The sequence below is a fragment of the Trifolium pratense genome, linkage group LG1 (assembly GCF_020283565.1).
Source record: "Trifolium pratense cultivar HEN17-A07 linkage group LG1, ARS_RC_1.1, whole genome shotgun sequence".
NCBI lineage: Eukaryota > Viridiplantae > Streptophyta > Magnoliopsida > Fabales > Fabaceae > Trifolium > Trifolium pratense.
In genome coordinates, this window is record NC_060059.1 from 16,200,441 (window position 1) to 16,226,422 (window position 25,982).

Here is a 25,982-nt window from a genome sequence, read left to right on the forward strand (position 1 = left end):
ATAGCACGACAGAGAAGATATCAACAGGTGGAACTTCAAATAGATTCCTGAGTTGTGGTTAAACATAACACGTGTTCTCTGATCCGACGTATTCAAAACATAATGCAAGAGGATTGAAGGGTGGTAGTCAAACATGTTTACTGCGAGGCGAACAACGTTGTTGATGGTTTGGCGCGCCTTTTTGGCATGTGATATGAGAGTTTCTATGTATTTTATTGATCAACCGCATAGTCAGATTACTGGTTTGTACCAGATGATTTGTGTAGAGTTTTTAACTCCACCCCCCACACACCCGTTTTTGGGCTTTAAGCCCCTTTCATTAAAAAAGATGTGGTTAAAAATTAAGATAAAAATCTATTAATTTTGTCAATGGAAATTGTTAGGCCTTTTTAGAGCTCAATAAATCTATTAATTTTTTTGTTTTTGACTAAATACCACTTATACCTTAGCACTCACCACTAACATATATAGAAACCACCACGAGAAACATATTTATTCAGTTATTTTAAGTTCTTATAATATCTTCAAGGCAACTTATAGGATGGACCACGTTACAAATGGTTTACAAAATGACCACAAATAATTTTCAACAACTGACAGTTTCATCAAAATTAATTAGTAGGGTTGTAATATATTACATGTCCCTACATTTTATTTTATTTTTTTGGTACAATGTCCCTACATTATCTTACTTTGAAAAATAAACAATCTTGGATTATTTTTAAATGTATAGATATATAATAATCCCCAAGTCTAGATTTTTTTTTTTGGTAAAAAATGCACACCATATTGAACTTTAATTATTTCTTACTCAATGTGACACCGGTTAACAATATGAATTGACTACTGTCAAAGAAAAGCACAATATGAATTCCCAGGCCTCTCCGAAAAATTAAAATTATTGAAGGAGTAGTATAATAACTTTTTCATGATATTTCTGCAGTATCTGCCATATTTCTCAAGGTTTATACAGATTGTTTACTAGCTGTTACACTTACGGGCACTGGCAGTGCTAACCTTTGGTTGTTGTCTGATACAGGATACCTAGTCACATTCAATTTGGGCTTATGTAGAGTTCAATGCCCAAATTGTCTTATCTATAATACTCCCTTAAATGCATCCCAATTCATTTTCATAATTTTTTGGGCTCTCATATTCATATATAAATTTTTGGTTTTATCACCAGTTTAATCTGGTTCAGAGATCGGTTCTGACATCAAATGATTTTAGCCCCCTCTCGATTACAGTTGTGGGGATCGAACCGTGGTTCTCCCTACGAAGTTTAGCATCAATCATCAATGAACTAACCAACAATTGATATATATATATATATATATATAATTTCTTCTTTTGTATATTGCTTCCTCCATCCTTAATTATAGGTAAGAAAAAAAAATCAATTTTTCAAATTCATCGATAACTGATGTATATAGTCTAAAATACAGACTAGATACATTATTTACTCAATGAATTTGAAAAGTAAATTTTTGTTTATAATTAAGGCAAAATTACATTGGAGGTCCCTTATTTTATAAAGTGTAACACTTCAGTTCTATATTTTTTTTTCCGTTTAGGTCTTTTATCTTTTATAAAGTAAGTAGCGCATGAGTAAAAATAGGGCGCTCGAGAAATTCGTAGTTAACAGATGTCTAAAAATAGGGGACGCGAGAAACTCGTAGGTAATGGATGAGTAAATATAAGACGTGCGAGAAACTCGTAAGTAGCGAATGAGTAAAAATAGGGTGCGCGAGAAACTCGTAGGTAGCGGATGAGTAAAAATAGGGCGCACGAGAAACTCGTAGGTAGCGGATGACTAAAAATAGGGCGCGCGAAACTCGTAAGACGGCAAAAGAAACTCTTGTATTATTAGTCCTATATATATAGAAAAAAAAAGTGGGCTAGCACGAAAGCCTGTATAGGGCCGGGCTTGGTCCATACTTTTTCAAGTCCGTTTTTTATCCGGGCTTTTTAGCCTGGCCCGATAAAGCACGAAGCCCGACCGGGCCGATGCGAAACAGGTCGGGCCACCCGTTTTGACATCTCTAGAGGGTGCCATGTAGAAATTTTAGACCAAATTAACTAAAATTTTACAGAAAGTTAGAGAAAATTAAAAGTTTAACTGAAAAGACAAACTTATGTTGACATCGGTAACGTAGGGACCAACTTAAAACTTTAAAAAAATAAAGAACAAACTTTAAACCCAAAATAAACGAATGGGGCCAAATATACAATTAAGCCAAAGAAGTAATGCATATAATCTATAATATAAACAAAATACATCATTTTTTTCAATGAATATAAAAAACCAATTTTTGTTTACATATAAGATCCGAGTGAGTATATACATAGAAATTAGCACATTACACTCTTAACATTGAATGTTGCATTGCTGTCATTAACCTGTTATCTTAGATTGTAAGATGCTGATGAGTCAACTAGAATATGTTTGTTTTCCTTCTGTTTATTGAATGAAATCTTTTACCACTAAAACAAAATAGCTCAATACACAACCTGTCTAAAGCACCCGACTACCCGAGAAAATACGCATAGTAATCTCAAAGAGTAAACGATAAATCTTTCATTGTTAGTATATTTTTTCTATAAAAGTACAAAATCCCATTGTTCTTTCAAGCACTAGAAATGGCAAGGGCCAAAGAAAAGATCCAGAGTATGTTTACTATTGTTTTTCTTCTATAATCTGTTGTTACTGCAACTGCTTCCTTTAAGTTTCTGCACATCCATGGTAGCTTCATGCAGGTGGGCAGAGATAAGGAATGTACACATAATAAAAGCTGCTTCACAGAATTTTCTTGGATGCATCAAACTCCATGCACTGATGCACGGACAAAAGAATATTCATTTTGACTGCTGAAAATCTAAATCTAATTTCCTTTTCAAATGTGATCTGTCAGCACTGCAGAAAAAAGAAACAGAAATTAATTAAAAGACATGAGTCATAGAATATATGAGAATATCTTATAATATCTTTATCTCTTAAGATTAGTTTTTTATCTTTAGAATAAGATTATTTTTTATGTTTCTTGGTTATTGCTATGATTTGTTATTCAGTTTTCCTATTTATTTAGGATATAGAGTCTTGAATTACAAAATAAAGGTTAATGCTTAGTCTTTGTATCAAGCTATTATAAATCTTCCACCCATAATTATATTTCAAAAAGTCTTCATTCTTTCTCTTTTCCTTCTTTTATATAAAAAAAGCTCATAATTGCAATATAGTATCTGAGCCAGTACCATCCTCCACAACTTACCTCATCCAGTTCCCTAAGTGTGAAACTTCAGAAAAATTTGGAACTCTATTTTTCAGTTTCTTCCTTTCATTGTGTATTGAAGCTCTGTTTTGTTGTGTCGCCATCGTTTGTGTTTCATTTTCTCAACTTGTGATGGGTTTATGAATTATGAAAATGAATGAAACAGTAATAATGAAGTAGAATGGAAGAAAAGCTTGCAATTGATATTAATGGAGTTTCCATACAAGGTAGAAGATAACAAAATAAAGGAAAGAAAGTAACAAACTAATAGAGAGTCTACTGGCCTTTCTTATTGCTATTTCTTATTGCTATTTCTTTGTATATATAGAGTTTACAAGGTTATACAGGTAATTACACTAAATAATTACATTTAATGAGAACAAATCAATATTTGATTTGTTTTCCTTATTCTAGAAACAAACTAATAATTATAATTAAGAGGACAAATCAACTCCTTATTCACACCCCCCCTCAAATTGATGCGGCTGGTCAATGAGCATCAATTTGCTAACAAGAAACTGATGGCGTGGACGCGGAACAGCTTTGGTAAGAATATCTGCAACTTGGAACTGAGTACTGACATGAGGAAGTGCTATAAGTCGGTCATCATAGGCATCACGAATGGAATGACAATCAACTTCGATATGTTTTGTGCGTTCATGAAAGACAGTATTTGCAACAATCTGGATGGCACTTGTATTGTCGGCATAAAGTGATGTATGCCCAGTTTGCGGAAATCCAAGTTCAGCCAAAAGACCACGTAACCAAATAATTTCCGAGCATGCAGCAGACATGGCGCGATACTCAGATTCAGTAGAGGATTTAGAAACTCTTGCTTGCTTCTTACTCTTCCATGAGATCAACGATGAACCGAGAAACATGCACCAACCAGTGACAGATCGACGAGTGTCAGGACACCCTGCCCAATCGGCATCACTATAAGCACTCAATTTAGGAGTGATTCCGGTGGGAAAGAAGAGACCACGATGAGAGGTGCCTTTCAAATATCGAATGATACGACGAACCACTGCTAAATGAAGACGTCGAGGAGAATGCATGAACTGACTGACTTGTTGAACAACAAAAGATATATCAGGACGAGTAATAGTCAAGTAATTAAGGCTACCCACAAGTTGTCGATACAATAAAGGATCAGGCAAGAGATCACCATCATCACGATGATATTTAACATTAACCTCAAGAGGGGTATCCACCAGATTAGCTGATTCGAGACCAGCCATAGAAATCAAATCGGTGGCATACTTATGTTGATGGAGAAGAATTCCTTTAGATGTAGAATGAACTTCAAGACCAAGAAAATAATGTAGGGTACCAAGATCTTTCATGTGAAATGCGGACTGTAATTGTTGCTTAAGTCGTTGAATGGAAGCAAGATCAGAACCGGTAATAACCATATCGTCAACATACAAAAGAAGAAGAACGATACCCGCAGATGTACTATGAATAAATAAGGCTTAACTATACATTTGGTCCCTTACGTTTATTTTAGGTTTCAATTTGGTCCCTTACGTTTAAAAAGTATCAATTTGGTCCCTTACGTTTATTTTAGGTTTCAAGTTGGTCCTTTCCGTCAATTTTGTCACATGTGGCAGTCAATTTGCATACGTGGACTGACACATGGCACTTGGACACGTTGACACGTGTACTGTTCAAACGGTGTTAATGACAAAACTAACGGAAAGGAATAACTTGAAACTTAAAATAAACGTAAGGGACCAAATTGATACTTTTTAAACGTAAGGGACCAAATTGAAACCTAAAATAAACGTAAGGGACCAAATGTGTAGTTAAGTCAATAAATAAAGAGGAATCATATTGACTTTGAGTAAAGGAGAACCCAAGGAGAGTGGAGCGAAATTTCTCATACCATGCTCTAGGCGCTTGTTTCAAACCATATAAGGAACGTTTGAGCTTACACACACCTTTAGATGAAGAGAATAGACCTTGTGGCGGAGTCATATAAATATCTTCTGTCAAGTCACCATGTAGAAAAGCATTCTTCACACCCATTTGATGAAGAGACCACCCACTAGAAGCAGCTATAGAGATTACCGTGCGAACAATTGTCATCTTGGCAACCGGTGCAAATGTCTCATCATAATCAATTCCATATTCCTGCTTGTTTCCTAAAGCAACCAAACGAGCCTTGTAACGGTTAAGGGACCCATCAGAATTCAATTTCACGGAATACACCCATTTGCAACCTATGGGTTTGACATCAGGAGGACAAGAGACAATATCCCATGTAAAATTCTCTTGAAGAGCTTGAAGTTCTTCATTCATTGCTTTTATCCAACGCACATCTTTAACAGCTTGTGAGTAACAAGTAGGAATAGATATACTAGACAATGAGGCAGTCAAAGAAGTATGTGAAGCATCATACCTGTCTGGTGAATATCGATCTGGTGCTCGAGATATTCGACCAGAACGTCGTGGTTCAACCATAGCAGGAACAGGTGGCGGAGCAGTGTCTGGAAGGGGCATGGGAACCTGCTGTCTGGATTTCCTGACATATACATATCTAGGTTTATAACGTTCTATAGATTCAGGCATAATGGAAAAATTAGGAAGAGTAACAACATCATCCAAGGCAGGAGAAACACGATGAAACATAAATTGATCCTCAAAAAATGTCACATTACGAGAAATGCGGAAGCGACAATTAGATACATCATAACACACAAAACCCTTATGAGAGTGACTATACCCCATGAATGCACATTGAACAGATTGTGCTCCAAGCTTATGTCTTTCAAACGGAGGTAGATGAACAAAACACACACACCCAAAAGTATGCAAATCACTATAATCTGGGTGAGTTTTATAAAGACGAAAAAAAGGAGAATCAAGATCAATAACTGTAGAAGGAAGACGGTTGATCAAAAAAACAGCCGTGGAAAGAGCCTCCACCCAAAATCGAGATGGTACAGACGCTTGAAGAAGTAAATTGCGCGTAACATCAAGCAAATGACGATTCTTGCGTTCTGCCATTCCATTTTGTTGAGGGGTATTAGGACAAGAACGTTGAGACAAAATGCCTTTTTGTTGAAGAAACTCCCGAAACTCATGAGACATGTATTCACCACCAGAGTCAGAACGAAAAAATTTAACACTTCCATGAAATTGAGTTTCAACATATGTCAGAAATTTCTTAAACATAGAAAACACTTCAGATTTAGCGCGAAGAAAATATATCCAAGTAAACCGACTATAATCATCAATAAATGTGACAAAATATTTATAGCGAGCATGAGAAACTACTGGAGACATACCCCATACATCACTATGAATCATCTCAAAACAAGTGGAAGCACGATAAGCACCAGACGAAAAAGGTAGTGTTTTACTTTTAGCCAATTTGCAAACAGAACATGAAAGAGATGCATTAGAAACAATATTTTTATTGCCCAACAAACGATTTTTAAATAAATGAGATAAAACAACAGAGTTTGGATGACCCAATTTCCTATGCCAATCCTCATAAGAATTCAAAACATTATTACAAGCAAAAGATAAATGACTAGAAATAAACTGGAGTGGAAACAGTCTTCCCACTTTAGGCCCCTTCGCGATCACCTTCCCCGACACCTGTTCCTGCACAAGACAACCATCACGAGAAAAATTAACATTACAATTGTTATCCACCAATTGACCAACAGATAATAAATTGGAAGCAAGTCCAGGCGATACAAGCACATCTCGAAAATCAGAGTTAAGGTCACCAACATTAGTGATAGACAGGGCATTGCCATCAGCAATTTGAATATTCTGATTACCATGATAAGAATGTAAATTGTGCAAGTATTCAGAGGACCCTGTCATGTGATTGGATGAACCAGAATCAAGAAACCATGGGCGAGAAACATTAGAAGACTTACCCTGAATTCCCAAGGCTGAAAGAGCAGAAAGTACCATTTGTTGGATTATTTCAGACTGTAAAGCACCATCAGTAGATGTATTGGTGATGGAAGGACCAACTTCAGAGCTTGTAGAGGCATGAAAAGCTTGCACCGGACGCTGTGTTCGTCGTGGAGGACGAATAGGGCAATCAGAGATAATATGGTCCCGCTTCTTGCAATAATTACAAAACTTCTTACTGCAACCACTAGCAAAATGTCCAAATTGTTTGCAAGAGAAACATTGGATATGTCGAAGATCACGACCGTTACCTCTACTTTGAGCAGCATATGCAACCGTAACGGGCTCGGAAATGACAGAATCATGAGACATTATTCCTTGAGTAGCAAGACGTTGTTCCTCTCGGAGAAGTTCACCAACACATGTATCTAAAGAAGGAACAGGGTTCCTATTCAGCAAAGCACCTCTAACAACCTCAAATTCTGGACGGAGCTTCATGAGAAATTAATCTCGCCTACTAGTATTGTAGACCTCTTGGACAACCGCAAGAGAACTCTTGGGGACCTTAGCATGTATAATTGCAGAGTGTTCTGTCCACAAATTCAGAAACCCAGAATAATACTCTTGAACAGACATATTACCTTGTTTGTAATTGGCTATCTCTTGCTCCAACTGAAAACGTTTGACATCATTATCTTGGTCATAGATACGCTTCAAGTAGTTCTTCATCTCTTGAGCAGTAGAAAAAGCTCGCAAATTATTAATCATCTGAGGATCAATAGTATTGAGAATCCAATTGATAATTTTTGCATCTTTGATTTCCCATTCATCTAAATCAGTTGTCTCTAATGGTGCCATAGAGACATCATCCAAGTGACTCCATAATCCCTCTCCTTTGACATACATTCTAAATTGAAATTCCCAAGTAGGATAATTTTTGCCGGTAAAACGGACACAAAAATTATTTTTTTCGTTCATAGAAGCCATGAAAACAATGCTACAATAGTGGTAAAAAGGGAACCTTGAAAATTCCAACAATATCACAAGCAGGAGCTTAGCAGAAAACAACACAAGCAGAACACTGTAGCAACGCGATACTGTAGCAAACTCGGCACTGTAGCGAACGCGACACTGTAGCAAACGCGGCACTGTAGCAGCAAACAAAACAGACGTGTGCGATTAGAGTGCACGAAAAAGAATCCCAAATCGAAGCCGAGAAATTGTGAACAAAACGAATCACATCAGGATGTGATTGTACGACGACGGCGGAGAGCAAGGGCGACAACAAAAAGTGAAACGGTAGAAACAATTTCAAGAGCGAACCAGTGGGGTGTCGCTGAATAAAGCCAAGATTAATGTAAAAACTCACAAGTTGGATCGAAACCCTAATGATACCATATCAAGAATTATTGGCTTGATGCCTTTCTCATTGCTATTTCTTGTATATATAGAGTTTACGAGGTTATACAGGTTAATGAGAACAAATCAATATTTAATGAGAACAAATCAATATTTGATTTGTTTTCCTTATTCTAGAAACAAACTAATAATTATAATTAAGAGGACAAGTCAACTCCTTATTCACACTTGTGACACCTCCTATTTGGGGCTTCAACAACTATAAGAACTAGCATACAATGATTGTCGTTTGGTTTGTTTGCTATCCTTTGTCGTATCTCCAGCGTTGTGTTACAATTTCCAGACTTGTTTCTTGCCATTTGTGTCCTCTGTTAGCGGTTCCAATGATAGCTCCCGTCTAGTACGTGAAGAACACACACCACCTTCTGACCTCTATTCAAGTCCGTAACACCTTCATCTTTCCTCAAAGACTATCGATAGTTCTTGTCCATGCCCCTATGTGAGATACATCTTTAATCATACACATGCACAAATTATTGGCTTTGACATTGGGTGCATGCACTGCCGAAAAATTGTCAGACTGCCCCGCCATCAGTGACCCTTTTCTCGTTGGCCCTATCGTTGTACGATTAGGACCGTTTCGTGCTTACGCATCACTCTTTGGTAGTGTTTTCTAAGTGCTTCCTGTTATTTTTGCTTATATCTTGGGACGGAAAAAATATTTTTTTAAGTTATGATCTTGACCCTACTTAGTAAAATTTCTGGATCCGCACCTGACTACATTAGGACCTTACACATATTAAAGTGCACCAAAGTAGGTGCAAAGATGGTCTGTTTGATCCATCTCCAACATATGCCTAATATTACTCGCCATACTATCAACAAGTTCTTAGAAAAGAAAACTTTGAAGTTAGATTTATCCTTTAACCCGATGATCACAAAAATCATTCAATAAACTTTTGATACTAAGTTCTTAGAAAAAACAACTTTGAAGTTAGATACTTTTATCCTTTAACCCGATGATCACAAAAACCATCCATTAACCTTTTGATCATTTAAGCTTGGTCCAAAGATGCTTCCACAATGAAATCAAGTTCATTCGTAAAACAAATATGGGGAATTTGATCGGTGTATTTCTAATGCACTTTCTTTTATCTTATGCTACGACATTTATATGATTTCTCCCGTTATTTCTAGTGTTTTCAATGTGTTTCTTAAATTTAGGATAATTTAGGCCCATACCATTTCCAAACTGTATCGATTTCCTCATCCCATCAACAACCATGCCCTTTATCGATTTCCACATCCCATCATCAACCATGCCCTTTATCTTTCAATCGAAGGAAAAAGAGATACAAAGATATAGGACCCCCGCCTAATGTAATAGCTCGGATCCTTTTTTTACATATTTAGTAGACAATCTCGATGCTTTTCATCACAATTTTCTCTACCCCTCTATAGTAGAGTTTTTGCCTTCCGTGAAAATTGAACTACGTACCTGGAGTTCAAGTACACGTTCTCATTCCCATGGGCCGTTTGAATTTGATTTATTTTTGAGTTTATGAAAATAGCTTAGACAAATACATAAATTTTTGTGTTAATTGATAAAAGTCATATCTTCATAAGTTATATATTTTCTCGTAAATTACCTTGAAAAACTAATAATACTATATATAAAAAATTTAATTTATATACATTGTCAGTATAAAGTTATTTTACACATGCGTCCAATAATATACCACTACACATGTGTCCAATAATATACCACCACATCATGTATGGTATATAAAAACACATGATGTGGCAACACATCATTGAATGCTTGCGTAAAACAAATTTACACCGACAGTGAATACAAATTAAACTCATAAAAGTTATTTATTTGCATAAGTTGTTTCGTATAAGCTCAAAAAATAAGCTAATTAAAAAATAAGCTAATGAAAACAAACATATAGATTGATTAATCAATTTAAAACTACTACCGATTTATTTTCTGAGTGAATTATAAAAAAAATAATTATTTTCTGAGTGATAAAACTACTTAATTAAAAATTTGAAGTTGAAAAAATACTAATTTACTAAACTTAATTAAAATTGAGTTTAGGATTGATAAACAAGCAAACAAAGGATAAACAACCAACAAGAAACCGGCGCCGTTTTGAAGTGAAAGTGTCTCAAAACAAAACCCTCTTCACTTGTTCGCCGCATAGAATCAAAATCAACCATGTTCCGCAGAATCTTCTCTTATCGTGCACTCGCATCGTGCACCCGCAATGCACTTTCCTCATCCGAAACTCGTTCTCTTCCGCATTCTCTCTCTCGTTCTATTGCCCCAATTCTACCTCCACCTTCATTCCTAGGTTTGTATCAATTTCACACTTCACTTCGTTCATTGATTTCTCCTTTTGATTTTGATGTATATATTTTTTTCTTCTAGGAGTTGGAATTGCAGAAAACCATAGATCAATTTCTTTTGCGAGGTTAATGTCTTCAAGAGCATCATCTGAAAAAGAGAAAGGCACAGAAAAGGTTTCAATTTTACCCTAATGTTTACTATTGTTTAAATTTGAGTGATTAATCAATTAATTAATCCTAATGTATGCATTCCTCATTTACTTATTTTAATTAAGGAATATAATTAGGTTTAGGTTTCTGTTGACTTATAAAAAGCTTGTAACTGCGGTTGACACATACTCCCTCCGGTCACTATTATAAGCAAAAAAAAAAAAAACCACTTTTTAGGTTCATTCCGGTCACTATTATAAGCAAAAAAAAACCACTTTTTAGGTTATCATAATGAACCTAAAAAATGATTTTTTTTTTTTTGCTTATAATAGTGACCGGAGGAGGGAGTATGGTTGGACTTTTTTTTTTTTGATATTAGTATGGTTGGACCTTTTGCTCACACTTGATGTGACTTGAGTTCAAATTCAGAATTTCGAAGTTGTTAGGTTAAAAGTAAAAAAAATCCAATCACCAATTAGAGTTAGGACATATGGTTGAACTTACGCTCACTCTATTTATGGCTTGGATGGAAGTCCATAGTTTCTCACTTGGGAAGCTATACGTATTTTTCATCATAAATTCTAGGTTACGTTAGTGGTTCTCTCTAGCCTTGCATGTGTGTGCGCCTCCCCTAGCGATAATAGAAAACTTGAATCTATTCTCTACCCTTGTTTAGGCGAGGCTTCATGCCGCATTAGTGTTTGTTATTGGCCGTGTTATTTCATAAAAGATTAGCCCGATCAATAGAAGAAAATATGATTTTTTTTCCCTTCTGTTCTGTGGCCACAGAATGGCTCTGTTCTACATGGCATTTTGTTTGGTGTTATTTGCAATTAAACTACGTGACTTTTTTTTTTCCTATTTGTTTTGTAGACAAAAAAGGAGATACAAAATGTTGAGGATCCATTTGATTCTTCTCCAACATATAATATTCCTGAGAAGCCGGTAACATTTGTGGAGGGGGCGTCCTACAGTCTGGTCATTCTTGCTGGGCTTGGATTTGCAGCTTTTGCTGGATATGCTGTTTTCAAGGAGCTTATCTTTCAACCTAAAGAGTAAAGAGTTTAATCTCCTTGGTCATATTATTTATCTGAAAGGAAAATGCTAGATGCAAGAGCTTTTGATTTAATGACTTATTTATTGTTGAGTTTTGGGTGGTCCTTATAACAACCACCCTAGAGTCTAGCTCACTTGTGTTTTTTTCCCCCCTACGTAGCACTACTCAATTTAAAAAGTGCCATAATTCATTGTTTTTTCTCTTTTCTTTTATCTTGATCTGATTGTTATATGCTGATGATAGGTACAAGATCTATAACAAGGCTCTCAAAAGAATTCAAGATGATGGTCAGGTGAGTGATGCTTTTCTTTCACATCAATTTTCCTGAACACACAAAGAAAACCAAACTAAAGTATTTCCATTTAAAGGAACTTAAATATGAGCAGTAACTGATAATCTACCAATTCAATGTTTAACTGTGAACTTGTATTGGAATTGCTTTGTTTCAGGTCAGAGTGAGGATTGGATCCCCAATAACAGGTTATGGCCAAGAGAGTAGAAACCGCGCTGCTCGTCAAAGGATTGCCAACAGGGTTTGGACTGATGAGGCAGGTGTTGAGCATGTGGAGGTAAATTTTCCTTTTTAGTGGAAGATACTTGATGTTTAGCAGCTGTGCTATTTCTATTGTTAATTTGATTTGCTCTCAAATATGTTCATGTGGGTTACAGGTTAATTTCTTTATCCGGGCCAACCATGGACATGGGAAAGTATACGCTGAGATGTTCAAAGGAGATGACGGTGAGTGGAAATTCACATACTTGATTGTTGAGATTAAAGCACCCTCTCCAGCACAATTAATTCTGGAGTCATATATCCCAGCTTACAACGCAAACAAGTAGCCTAGATGAGAAAAGGTATCATTCTGCTGTTGCCTAATTAGTCCGTTTGTGGATGCTAGATAGTTTATTTGTGTTTCTGTTTGAATGTTGAGGTTGTACTCTTCACAACAAAAATTCTACTTGATATCACTCAGCTGCATCATTGTATTTCCCACCTTCCCAATCTTGGATAAGAAATACTTTCTCCGACCTCAAATATAAGCAAAAAAAAAAAAAAGAAGACCCGCAGGCTTGGTGGGTGGCATAACAAATAAGCAAATCTTAACTAATTTCACTTTATTTAATAATGTCATTCATCAACTGCCCTTCAATTTATTTTCAATTTAAGATTCCAATAACCCATTTATTTTCTTGAAATGTGTTTTCATGAAGTGTATTTGTAAATGAAATAATATTTTTTTAGAATTAAATGGGATTTACTAATATTCTTGATTAGCATGCGCTATTCATTTATTTTGCTTATATTCTGAATAAGAAGTGAAGTCAGTCTGAAGTGGCAAAGCCTCAAAATGTTTACCCTAATTATCTTATGTTCCACACAGTGTTGGTGGAATTGCGAGTTGAAGCCTAGGATTGCACGTTCCTGCAACTCAAGAACCCCTTAGCGTGTTGCGATGCCTTTAGGATTTGACGTGGTGGGATTGTGGAAAAACTGCTGGGATTGTTTGTTGGTTTTGCGTGACTATTTCTATATTTGGGTGGGTCGGGTGTTTAGTAAAAAAATCCTAATTTTTTACAATTGAAGCAGTTTGTTTGGTTTGGGTTGTATACAAAACCCAAATTTAAAATTTAAAAAAAAAAAAGAAGAAAGAAAACAAAATATAGAAATGACACCTTTCTTCCTCGTGCGAGTTAACACTAGTTTCTGCATACTGCAAGTTTGCAAAACCATAAATTTATTTTAGTTGAAAAGCTCCCATAAGTTTAAGTTAATCCAAACTAACTGGGACTTGATTCAATTCATATCCTCATGTATATTAATTATCTAATTTCATTACTCAATGCAGGTCCTTGATATTTGGCCCATTACTGTAGACCACATTTTTCAACTTTCAGCATTGATCACCTTTGTTAGTCCATGTTCCCTTAGGGGTGAAAGTTGGATGAAGGAAGGACAATTAAAGTAACAAATAATAGGAAAATCTGATCTCAAATCTCAGGTTCAGTATTTCTTTTACTTTCATTAAGAACCTGCAGATGCGAGGGAAAGTTTTGGAAAGAATCTCAGTATCGACGAGAGTGATCACTTTGTCGTTGATGCCGATTGAGATTGTCATGTACTTCTAATTTATTGTTACTGCTGACACTTTCATTTAGCTTGGTTTGTGAAGTACATTGAGTAGCTTGTAGGAGCACGCTAATTTGTTATTATGTGGATGAATATGAGAAGTCATTGTAGCCAAAATGAAAATTAATAATGGATCATATAATATTGATTTTTAGTCACTTCTGGGATATAAAAAACGTTGAGGCCACAATTTTTGCATCAATGTGCTATAAAGCTAATAAATTTTTGGATTGCTTGTATTACTTCCTGAAATGGTTAATTTACTTGTTTTAACTTGCGATGAGCTATTGAGATTGAGCTGTAATTCTAAAAACTTACATTACCTTGCGATCTTTTACATTTCAAACAATAGTAAAATCTTCTCACTAAGTTTCTAATTTTTCTTAATGTTAATGATGATTATATCTTGCAAAAAAATAATGAATTTATTTTTTCAAATGTAATACATGTACTATTAGAGATTCTTTCTAATGAAAGATTGTAGTCTAATGAAAGATTGTACTCTCCTACAATGTGACAAACCAAATTTTGTAGAACCACTTTAATTAATCATAATTTCTCTTCTCCAATTTAATAAAAAAGTGATAAAGATCATGAAAAAATGAAATGAAAAAAGGTTTAAATGAATATATATATAGCCAAGATAATTACACATGGATGAAAGGTATAGGCGGATAACAAGCTGCGCCGCTAAACTTTTTTGGATGGCAAAACAAATCCTCCTAAAAATCACATTCATTGACCTAGAAGATACACTATTACTATGCATACCCTTTGGACTATCCTAAGGAGATCCACAACCTCAGGTGCTAGGAAGCCAAAAATGTCGAATGCAAATGGGATAAAAACATGTTGATTGTCAGAGCACGATTTCTCGTGTTTTGCCACTTTGCTGGAAGCGACTTAACAACAGTAAAATCTTCAGTTCCCAGTCTCACAAGCGGAGAAACTCCAGTCAAGTCCACACAGACATGTCTACCTCCTACCCATCCATGCACCAAAACATCTGTCGGCCAAAGTGTCGATCTTCCCTCTTGTGGGTCAGTCAAGAAGTTCACAGGTGCCTCTTTCTTCACAAATATTCCCGCACGCCTAAAAATATCAAAAAGAACATCCCTAACCAATTTGAATCCCGGGAGCTCCTTACTATTTCTTGACCGACAAATCCCTAATATTTTCATTTAGAATGTTTGTTTCCACGTGCAATCTTACTATTTCTTATACTTTATTTTCATCTAAAAGAGGGCCCGTTTGTTTGAGCTTTAAAAAAATGTATTTTATTTTTTAAAATCGTTTTTAAAAATATTACAAGTTTTTTTTTATATTCGTTTTTTGTAAATTGAAACACTAATTTTGACATCTTATAACATAAACACATTGTTGAATATCAAACGTAGTCAAAATCCCAATTTTTTCAAAAAGTTGTATTTCAAAATTAAGCGATTTTTCAAAATTTTGATATAAAAAAAATTCAATAAAATAATCAAATACCTAAAATAACATTTCAAGAATAAGTATTGAATTAGTCAAAAAAAAAAAAAAAACTATTCAAACCAAATTTTCATCGAAGCTTTTACAAAAAAATAATTTGTAATTTTTTTTTACACCGTAAAACTATAAGAATCTATTTTAAAAAACCATAGGAGAAGAGAATCCTATCCATCAATATGGCTATTGATCTTGAACTCACGTCGGTTATCTTTAAACTGAATTTTGAGATAGTTGTAAATATGGTGAAATTATAACGTTTTTATGCAATTCCTTCTCCAGGAGGTTATTCAACTTCCCCATCAAACTGTTTGGAGTTATTCAGTAATTCATATTTTTCCTTTTGATAAAGTCTTAAGAGTGCATAATCTTTTTCCTAGCAGATGATGTTAGGAGCTGCATTCTTCCTCGTGTAACTTGTGGTTAAATATTCTATTTTCATCATCAAAATTAAAGTTGACCAACAGTAATTTATAGTTTCTGAGGTTTGATAGAATAAACCAGTGAATCCTTATTCCCTTTGTGTTGAATTAGGTGTGTCTTGGTTGCTGATAATAGACCCAATTTTAGACAAAATGAATATGATCTTACTCCTTTCACAATAACAACATCAATTCCTACAACAAAGTATTCTTTTAATGAAAGACACTTACTGAACACTAACATAAATACATACACTTGTATGTATATGTGTGTATATATATATACTAATCACTGTATGCTTGAACAGCAGAACTTTCAGTAATATATCAGATGCACTGCACTGCTCTGCTCAATATTCACGTACGAAGTTTTACGGCATTCTATATCATTGAATGAAAACCACTCTTCTGTCACCTGCAGAATTTAACACACCAAATATATGAATATTAGGGTATGGTTTTATCACAATAACACATAATAGCTGAGGCTGAATGAAATTGCATACAAGGAAAAAAATCGTCCAATCAACAAATTAGACCTATTCTTGCAGTCAGATATAGAACTACTAGCTTAATGGTTCAATAAATACTTATGAAGTGTGTCAATTTAAATCACAAGCTATTTGATTCAAACATATGTCACCAAACATACTTGATGAATGTTTATGGTGGCAGAGTCTTGGATTTTTAATTGTCACATTATCACCAAACATATGTCAAAAGCGATATATAAACAAAGTGTTCAGAACTTGTCTACGTGCAACTTAACGAGATAAAAGAGGGAAAATGGGATGAGAGAAACAGAGAAAGAAACAAGCACCAAATCAATTACAGGAATTTACATCTAAGAATTTAGCCTGCCTGCAAATCGTCTTCATCAATTTATGGTAGCAACATCTAAAAAAGTCCAGTACTGCATGAAAACAAGTGTTCTTAAAAAGTTAAGCCTTGCTATGATAAAAAACCTGAAGTTATTGAAATTTTTAAAAAATAAAAATATATTCCAATATTGATTTGTTGTGCATTGAAAAAGTAGTTTGGAATAGTTAAAAAGAGGATAATTATGACCTTGCTCACATTGGTAACAAAATATTATTATTGGCTGAGAGTGACACAGAAAACACTTTAACAAACATTCCATTGCATAATGAGAGAAAGGGAGCACTCTTATTATCAAAGTTAGTATGTTACCTGAAGAGACCTGGAGGTGATTGTATTGATTTTACGTCATTGAGGAAGACTGAAGCTCAACCTTCAGCCTCTCTGGTAAGGACGATGCCAAGAAAGGAGAACCATTTAAAGTAAAAGATATCAGTTTCGGCGTGGATATCACATATTTGTAATTTGGTACAGGTGCCATTCTTTTGTGAGTCAAAGCATCCTTGATTGTCAAATTGGAAAGTGTAGCATTGGTTACATTAAGCTTTCCTTCCACCTTGCGGGGGAGAGAGCTGGGATAAACTAAGACACACTCATCGATGTAAAGATTGGTTAACTCAGTACAGGTTGAGAAGGGTTCAGCATGACCATTGTGATCAGCTTGAATCCCAACAGAGTCAAGATGCAAATTTTTTAAAGCTGGAAGATCGAGATGCTTAGGGAGTCTGGTTCTTCTTTTGATATCATACATTGAAACGGAAATATAAATAGAGGTCAAAGAATGACAAGTAAAGAGAGAATAGGGCAACCCAATATTGGATGGGACAACTATGTTCAAATGCTGAAGACCATTAGACATAGCATGTTTTATGAGTTCAGTGAAGATCTTATGTTGAAAAGAACCATGACGATTGAAGTCAAGCGTACATAAAGGATAATTGCCCATACTACGAGATGACACAATCCCAGACACACATTCAGAGAAATACAAGGGCTTGCTGAATTCAGAGGTATTTAATTTAAGATGAGGGAGGTGTTTCCAGAGATTCTTCCACCGTTTTGACAAGACACTGGTCTTAACAACATCTTGTATCATAAGAAATGACATTATATGAAGCAGAATTTCGTTGGGCAAGTCATTGAGCCCGCTCTTGTTCATTTTCAGCAAATCACTCACCCTGCCTTGTTGGCTCCAACCTTTCTGATCCCCTTCTAGTTAGTAAGATCAAAAGCAATAAATTCAGTAAATATACTACGCAACATACTTGAATTGACTTATTTAAACTTATCTATTGACATAAAGACTTAAGAGACTATTTGAGATAGCTTATGAAACCAGGTTATGCTAGAATAGTCAATATTTTAGTGCTTATAATTATTGTAAATAGATGGAAACAATAAGGCCTTAGTTAGTTTGTTATTATTAGTCTTGTAACAGAACCTTGTATTCTGGTGCCAAGGGTATCTTACTCTTTAATTTACTTACTAGAGAAGTGTTTGTATCTAGGCATGTCATTTTTTATGAAACAGTTTTTCCTTATCATAAGAACATGTCTTTTTCTTCAATTGCCTAATTGCCTAGATGGTAGCAAGAAAACAACACACAGAAACAACACACAGAAACAAGCAAGAAAACCTAGATGGTAGCAAAACTATACATGCAAATTGTGTGAAAAAAAGGAATTGGTAGATGTGAAATTCCAATTTACAGTAATCTTGAAAGCGTGTAAGATATTGAAGAAAGAGGGCGAAAAGAGAGTATGAATATACCTATCTAGTTAGTGAGTTTTGAACAAAATGAATCGATGAAGAACCTTGTGTTGTGAGTGATCTGATCCGAGTTTTGTGGCCCCAGTTGGTCCGTTCTTTCAATCTTTCTCTTTTCGATAACTCTCACAGTGCGATTGCAGAAAGAAACTAAGCTTGTAGGATCCAAAAAATATTCATCATATTTATAGCTTCACCCATGTATACAAAAATAATTTTTAATTGGGTAAATATATAAAAAACCGGTTATCTATAACAATATATAAAAAGATGGGTGAGTTTGTGCTGAATTTTTTATATTGTCCAAATTACCCTTCATTTTAAATTCAAATAACACAATAGTTTTTTTTTAATTAAGGTCTTCCAACTATCACAATTATTGCAGAAATTTAAATAAGGTACATTTTTTAATTGTAAAACTTTATTAATCTCTAATTTTTAATTTCATAACATTAAGAGTTTTTTTTTTTTTTTACATAAGTTTAAGTTAGACACATCTATAACAATATATAAAAAGGATGGGTGAGTTTGAGCTGAATTTTTTATATTGTCCAAATTATCCTTCATTTTAAATTCAAATAACACAATAGTATTTTTTATTAAGGTCTTCTAACTATCACAATTCTTGCAGAAATTTAAATAAGGTACACTTTTTTAATTGTAAAACTTTATTAATCTCTGATTTTTAATTTCATAACATAAGAGTTTTTTTTTTTACATAAGTTAGACACAGGCAGGCGCGGAACGTACCTGTCTGGCCCGCTAGTAACAATAATAACAAAACCATGACAAAATTTGTATTTAAGACATCCTTAGTGACAACTAGAGCTGTCAAAACGGGCGGCCCGGACAATTTTGGGCCGGCCCGGTCGGGCTTCGGGCTTCGTCGGGCCGGGCTAAAAAGACCGGATAAAAATGGGCTACCAAAATTAGTGCCCGAGTCCAGCCCGTCACGAGTAGTCGGGCTTTCGGCCGGCCCTTTTTTTTTTTACTTTTTGTGCTCAAACTCAACGATGTAAATAGCATTAATAATTCTCACGCGTCCTATTTTTTACTCATCCGCTATATATATATATATATATAATAATTCTCGCGCGCCGTATTTGTACTCATCCCCTATCTACGAGTTTCTCGCGCGCCCTACTTTTACTCATCCACTACCTACGAGTTTCTCGCGCGTCATTTTTTTACTCATCCGCTACCTACGAGTTTCACCCGCGCCATATTTTTACTCATGCATTACGTACGAGTTTCTCGCGCGCCCTATTTTTATTCATCCAGTACGTACGAGTTTCTCGCGCGTCCTATTTTTACTCATTCGCTACCTACGAGTTTCTTGGGTGCCCTATTTTTACTCATCTGCTATACTTAAGTAGCGGACGGTGTTTTATAATTTATATTACAAACTAATTTCAAATCATCCAAAACAAATGATTTATATTTATAATTTATTTTTTTAATTTTAATTTTTTCGGGCTTGCGGGCCGCCCGCAGCCCATTCGGGATAGCCCATATTTTAATCGGGCTTTGTTGGGCTGGGCTAAAAAGCCCGAAAAAAATTCGGGCTAGGATATTCAAAGCCCGAGCCCGGGAAAAAATCGGGCTTGACGGGCCGGCCCATTTGGGCTAGCCCATTTTGACAGCTCTAGTGACAACAATCCGATGAAAGATCTTATATGTCAAATTTCTTGATTATTGAGTCGGCTAGCATAAAATTTCTATTTATATGTTCTATCTTTCAACAACAATTTATAAGTCAATGAACTTTATAAAATAGTTGTTGAGGCATTATCCGTGTCACTTTAAGTCACAATATAATTTGTGTTGTCTTTTAAAGCTTTTACTTTATGCACTTGCACTAATTTTTTGAGTTAAGTTGGACTTTCAAAATAATAGGAGTCAAACATACGATGATCTCCAGATTATTAGATCTCCGATATCTGAGCACCAATTCTTTTATGTCGAATTTACTTTCTACTTTATTGATATAACTCTTTTGTAATACCGGGATGATGCATTGAGAATAATCTTCTGCAAAAATTGCATTCTAATTTTTTTGCACAAATAAATAATTTGAAAAAGGACAAATTGATCTCTCAAGTTTAATATCAATAGCTACATATTGGTTATCAGGTGTTATACGAACTTGTACTTTGAAGGTAGCAGCAAGATTAACATTTTTCCTAGGTTAATCAGTTCAACTATATATTACTTCTCACAACTCTTCACTTGGAGCTATTACCTGTTACTTGTACTTTTCCTGCCATTGTTATTAGGCTTTGGATTAGCTTCTCTAGCTTCTCAAGTATAACTTTCTGATCCCTCATTCTGAAAGCTGCACAATCATAAGCCTTAGCAGCATCAATCTCATTGTCAAATGTTTAACCAAACACTGCATCCTTTCCTTGAAGGGTCACAACTCTTTGCAGCAAATTTATCCCTTGGCCTTCTCCCCACTCCTATGTAATGCTTTGCTCCATAACATATTTATTTGTTCCTTTTTCTCCTACACCATTGATTCTACCAAATTTGATAACTTCTCTGTTTCAAAGGTACTTTCTTCATTCAAGTTTTGTACCTTATTATGAGAAGTAAAGTTAATAAATTTTCTATCTCTACATTAATAATAAATTTTCATTTAGGCCAACAATCTTGGTTCATCAAGGGACGTATATTCAATTTTCACATCTAAGGTCACACAGACACAAAACTATCATCCCAATTTACCAATATGAATAAGCAAGTACAGTCATCGCGTCAAGGGTCATCGCCATTTACATTTCAAGTTATGACTAAACATTCAAATCAAATTCCATTCATACCATCATATTAGTGACATCGAGGGACAAATATTCGAGTTAGGGATATCGTGGGACATATATTCAATTTAGGGACATCGAGGGACATATATTCACTTGAGGGACATCGATTGACATATAAACATATTTATTTGTTCTTTCTTCTCCAACACCATTGATTCTGCCAAATTTAAGTCCTCTGTTTCAAAGGTACTTTCTCCATTCAAGTATTGTACCTTATTATGAGAAGTAAAGTCAATAAATTTGGTATCAGCTTCAAAACCAAGGCTTTCAAGAAAACTGTTTTGTTATATGAATCCTGATCAATCTCTGATGAAGATGTATATTCAAATTTTATGGGACTGAGATTTGTGAAATAAAGAGTCTGATATATTCTCTTTGTGAAAAAAAAAGAGGTGTTGGCTTAATAATTTCAAAATTGAAGGTTCTTCTGATGTTGTCCTATTTATGAATATAGGAAGTAATCGAATCAAAAGACTCAAATACGAGATCAGTTTACAATTAAGAACAAAATATTAACAAACATGAGGGGCATGATAACTGAATTGAATAACTTGATATTAAGATACAAAAGATAGATGAGGGGAATGAACACACATATGCATATAATAAGACTACAATTAGAAACTTCTTAAACAGTTGTACATTATCCTTTTAAGAACTAACGTTGCATGGTTCCTTCAAATACACCTAATCAATTTCCTCAGCCTCCTCTTGACTTGGTGTTCAATGACTTGTGGGAATCAACCCTTTCAATTTGTTTTTGGAATATGTTCCAATTACATTTCCATTTTACACCTGTATATCTAATATATGTCCAGATTTTTTTTTTGTTCTAAACAATCTTAGAAAATTAGCATTCAAACAACTTCAGTCATTGTTTTCATTATAAGCTAAAAACATACTAAAATTTAGCACAATGGAATGCAAATATTAGGCCAAAGACAGAACAAATTGCACACAAGAGATACCTCAGAGAAACGATAATCCGCTAAACAGAACAAAGTTGCACGTATTAATAAACCATGATGGAATATAATACCTTAACCAGACATTCCTTGCACTTAACCAACTTCAGACTTTCAATTTAACTACCTCAAAAATAGTCACAACTTGCAAAGAGACAACTTTTTTGGATGCGAGATCATATCCAATAGTTGAGATAACAACAAACCATATAGATCGCCAAGCATCACGATGGATACCCTACCCTCATTTGAAATTATATCAAATGCTAATTTCATTGAATAAGCGCTTGCTGGATCAGCTAAATATTTCAATATGTCAATAGTACCCCCAACCTAAAAACTACATTAGCTAGCAACACATTCATCAAGTCATACGATAATACGCCTAATTAATTAATTCCCTTGGCCACTTCCACTCCAAAAGCCATTGCCCCATCCTTCTATTCACCCAAATCTTCCACCATTACATTTGGATCAGCAACAATCCCATATTGAACCTTTTGCAATAATTTAGTCCTTTGTTGAAATGCAGTTAAACAAAAAATAAATAAAACCCTCAAACAAATTAGGGGTGAATTTAGGCTTTTTCTTAAAATATCTGGCTAACATTAGGATAATGCATTAACCTATTTTCCATCCTAGTCATCCAACATAAATGACGTTAAACATGAACACAAACATATTTGATAATGTCTAGCCTTTGTTTACTATCTCAAGACTCTCAATTTTGAGCCCATGTCTTCCAAACAAGCTCCTACCTCAATCAATAAGAATTCTGTTCCTTTTACTATGTTGTTTCATCATACACTAAACTATTCTTCCTTAAGTGTTCGCATCAGAAGAATACATCTTTTAAAGTTTCTACCCTTCAACAAGCTAAGAGTCTTCTCTTGCTTAAATCCTATATCACCCATCCACTAGAACTTCCCCTTCTTCACGAATTTTTTCTCCTTAATACTTTAGGATGCAAACTAGCCTAAATATGGGATAGCTAAGCCATGCCTAAATATGGGATAGCTAAGCCATGTCTCAATCAAACAGTTATGTTTACTACCTCTGAACCCACACAGGTTAGGCAAGCTCTGAATAGAAAGATGTTATGCACATTCAGAAAACAAGTCAGCAACTATTAAACTGAAAGAGCCATCTAATAGTTTATGTCAACTAAATAGAAACACATCTAGTGGTATAGACAATAGTATTATGAGCAATTTTTCCTACTATTTTTTATGTTACGACCTCCGTCAAGCAAATAGCAACTGATATTTACTACATATGAACAGTAAATAAGACTGCAATATTATGTAATAGACATAATAATTTTTTTTCAAATTCTTTGAAGAGTTGATACAATAATAAACATATTTATCACTTACGCAGAAAGGGCTCCTGAAATTATGCCTTCTGAACAACAAAATCCGGTGCTTTCTTCTACAAATTAGGTTCTGCACATAGCCCATCCGCAGTAGCATTCCGCAAAGCAACAACCCGAATTAGACCTCAAGCAGTTGTGGGTTCTCCCTGCATTAGATCTGACACAGTCACATGTTATGCAGAATCTGCACGCATCAGACCTGAAACAGAATGTGGTCTCTGCGCTACATTCCATCCTTAAAGTAATTGAGTCACATGCTCGAGTCTAGCACTTGTTTCCATATGTTGTTACTTGCTACCATAAACTCCATAATATACAACAAAACAGAGCAGAATTATGAACATATTATAATAGGTCCTAACAGTTTAAAGATTATAATATTTTGTAGTGGAAGCAGTGCATGCAACTGCTGAAAGTACATCAAAACTGAAGTTGTGTCTATTCCAAAGTGTAGTACTACTTGCACAACCAAAGAACTCATATTGTGATCCACATTTTTGGCATAAAAAATCATCTCGTTAGGGTCATCCAAACACAACATCCCAAGACTCGTCTTACAATTCTTTTAGCGAATAAACAATTTCTTAGGGCCCAAATTAGCCTTCTTAGGCATGAAAAATCAAGATTCACAGATTTAGCACCCTTCTAGATAACCAATGCATACAAAAAATTACACCCTAAACAACATTTGTGTCAAAATATTTTGGAGATCGATGGACATATATTTTATTTAGGGAGATAGATGGACATATATACTATTTGGCATCAATGGTGCGAAGGGATATCTCCACTTACATTTAAAGTTATGAATAAGCATTTACATTGAAATTCCATTCAGACCATCAATTTAGGGACATTAACTCAATTTCGCATCAAAGGCACCAATACACACAACCATTTTCCCAATTTAATATAACAAGAAAATTGTTATCAAGTCTCAACTTGAATTTGCAGTTAAAAAAAGAAGTCTCAACTTGCATTTTGAATAAACATTCATATTTCAAATTGCATTTAGAGAATCAAAATTTCCATTAATACCTTTCTGATTCCATTTGAATAAAGAATTCATATTGTAAGCCGCATGTTTGGTATAAAATTCATCCCATGGAGTCATCCAAACACAATATCCCAAGACTTTTATTAATAATTCTTTTAGCAACAATACAATTTCTTTCAGTCCTAATTAGCCTTCTTAGGATTTGAATAATCAAGACTCACTGATTTAGTATCTTCTTGGATAAACAAGATTAACAACCTCAAAACAACATTCTTGTCAAATCAATTAGAAAAATTGAAAAAGATCATAATGAATCGAAAATTGAAAGAGTGATAAAAATTACATTGATACGAGCGACATTGCTAAACTTGAGAGGATTGCAGAATCATTGAAGGTCCAATCAAGAAGCTTAGAATTATTTTCCATTTCTACATATCTCTTTCAAAATGAATCAAACAAGGGCTGCAGATACATGAAGCCCAAAAATTGCTGAAGCTTTCAAGAAACAATTGTAGGGTTAATAAAGATTCACAAAGTCAGCAACTATTAAAGTCACAGAGCCATCTAATAGTTTATGTCGACTAAATAGGAACACATTCAGTGGTATTGACAATAGTCATGAGCAATATTTCCTACTAGTTTTTATATGTTACGACCTCCGGCAAGCAAATAGGAACACTAAATAAGACTCAAATATTACGTGATAGACATAATAACATCTTTCTCAAATTCTTTCAAGAGTTGGTACAATAACATTTATCACTTCATTGTATTATAAGATGTACCTTGTGCATAAAGGGTGCCTTTGAACAACATAATCCTGGTGCTTTCGTCAACAAATTAGGTTTTATACCAGGCCCAGCCACGATAGCATTCTGCAAAGCAGCAGCCTATATCAGACCTCAAGCAATCGCAGGTTCTGCCCGCATCAGATCTGCAGCAGTCACAGTTTCTGCACGCATCACACCGGAAACAGTATGCGGTCTCTACGCTAAATTCCAACTTAAGTAACTGACGAGCATAGTTTTCGACTAAAGCTTGAGTCTAGAACTTGTTTCCATATGTTGTTC

The 25,982-nt window shown here is 34.8% G+C and overlaps 2 protein-coding genes and 1 pseudogene across 4 annotated transcripts; 1 reads left to right on the forward strand and 2 right to left on the reverse strand.

Annotated features, from left to right (window-relative positions):
• Nucleotides 1-10,568: 10,568 nt before the first annotated feature.
• LOC123907985 (probable mitochondrial import inner membrane translocase subunit TIM21) lies at nucleotides 10,569-14,355 on the forward strand. The gene is made up of 7 exons (XM_045958475.1): nucleotides 10,569-10,867; nucleotides 10,945-11,036; nucleotides 11,886-12,067; nucleotides 12,313-12,361; nucleotides 12,519-12,638; nucleotides 12,739-12,924; nucleotides 13,917-14,355. The coding sequence occupies exons 1-6, from the start codon at nucleotides 10,732-10,734 to the stop codon at nucleotides 12,907-12,909; spliced, it is 750 nt and encodes a 249-aa protein (XP_045814431.1). The 5' UTR covers nucleotides 10,569-10,731; the 3' UTR covers nucleotides 12,910-12,924; nucleotides 13,917-14,355.
• Nucleotides 14,356-16,171: 1,816 nt separating this feature from the next.
• On the reverse strand, nucleotides 16,172-18,937 carry LOC123907994 (putative F-box/FBD/LRR-repeat protein At5g22670). 3 transcript variants are annotated; one of them, XR_006809533.1, is made up of 4 exons: nucleotides 18,757-18,925; nucleotides 17,299-18,195; nucleotides 16,950-17,020; nucleotides 16,172-16,522 (listed from the first exon to the last, which is right to left on the reverse strand). XR_006809533.1 is itself a non-coding variant. In XM_045958488.1 (3 exons), the coding sequence occupies exon 2, from the start codon at nucleotides 18,143-18,145 to the stop codon at nucleotides 17,330-17,332; it is 816 nt and encodes a 271-aa protein (XP_045814444.1). In that variant the 5' UTR covers nucleotides 18,146-18,198; nucleotides 18,757-18,924; the 3' UTR covers nucleotides 16,172-16,522; nucleotides 17,299-17,329. The 3 variants fall into 3 exon arrangements, 1 of the variants encoding a protein (XP_045814444.1); XR_006809532.1 differs by lacking the exon at nucleotides 16,950-17,020 and having other exon boundaries at nucleotides 18,757-18,937; XM_045958488.1 differs by lacking the exon at nucleotides 16,950-17,020 and having other exon boundaries at nucleotides 17,299-18,198; nucleotides 18,757-18,924.
• Nucleotides 18,938-20,880: 1,943 nt separating this feature from the next.
• LOC123889210 lies at nucleotides 20,881-25,338 on the reverse strand (annotated as a pseudogene).
• Between the last annotated feature and the right edge of the window lie 644 nt (nucleotides 25,339-25,982).

Bases quoted from the DNA above. Each gene is read 5' to 3' on its own strand.
- LOC123907985 (XM_045958475.1), top strand. From the start codon at position 10,732: ATGTTCCGCAGAATCTTCTCTTATCGTGCACTCGCATCGTGCACCCGC. The intron at 10,868-10,944 runs GTTTGTATCAAT...TTTTTCTTCTAG, and splicing joins ACCTCCACCTTCATTCCTAG to GAGTTGGAATTGCAGAAAAC. The intron at 12,362-12,518 runs GTGAGTGATGCT...GCTTTGTTTCAG, and splicing joins GAATTCAAGATGATGGTCAG to GTCAGAGTGAGGATTGGATC.
- LOC123907994 (XM_045958488.1), bottom strand. From the start codon at position 18,145: ATGAACAAGAGCGGGCTCAATGACTTGCCCAACGAAATTCTGCTTCAT.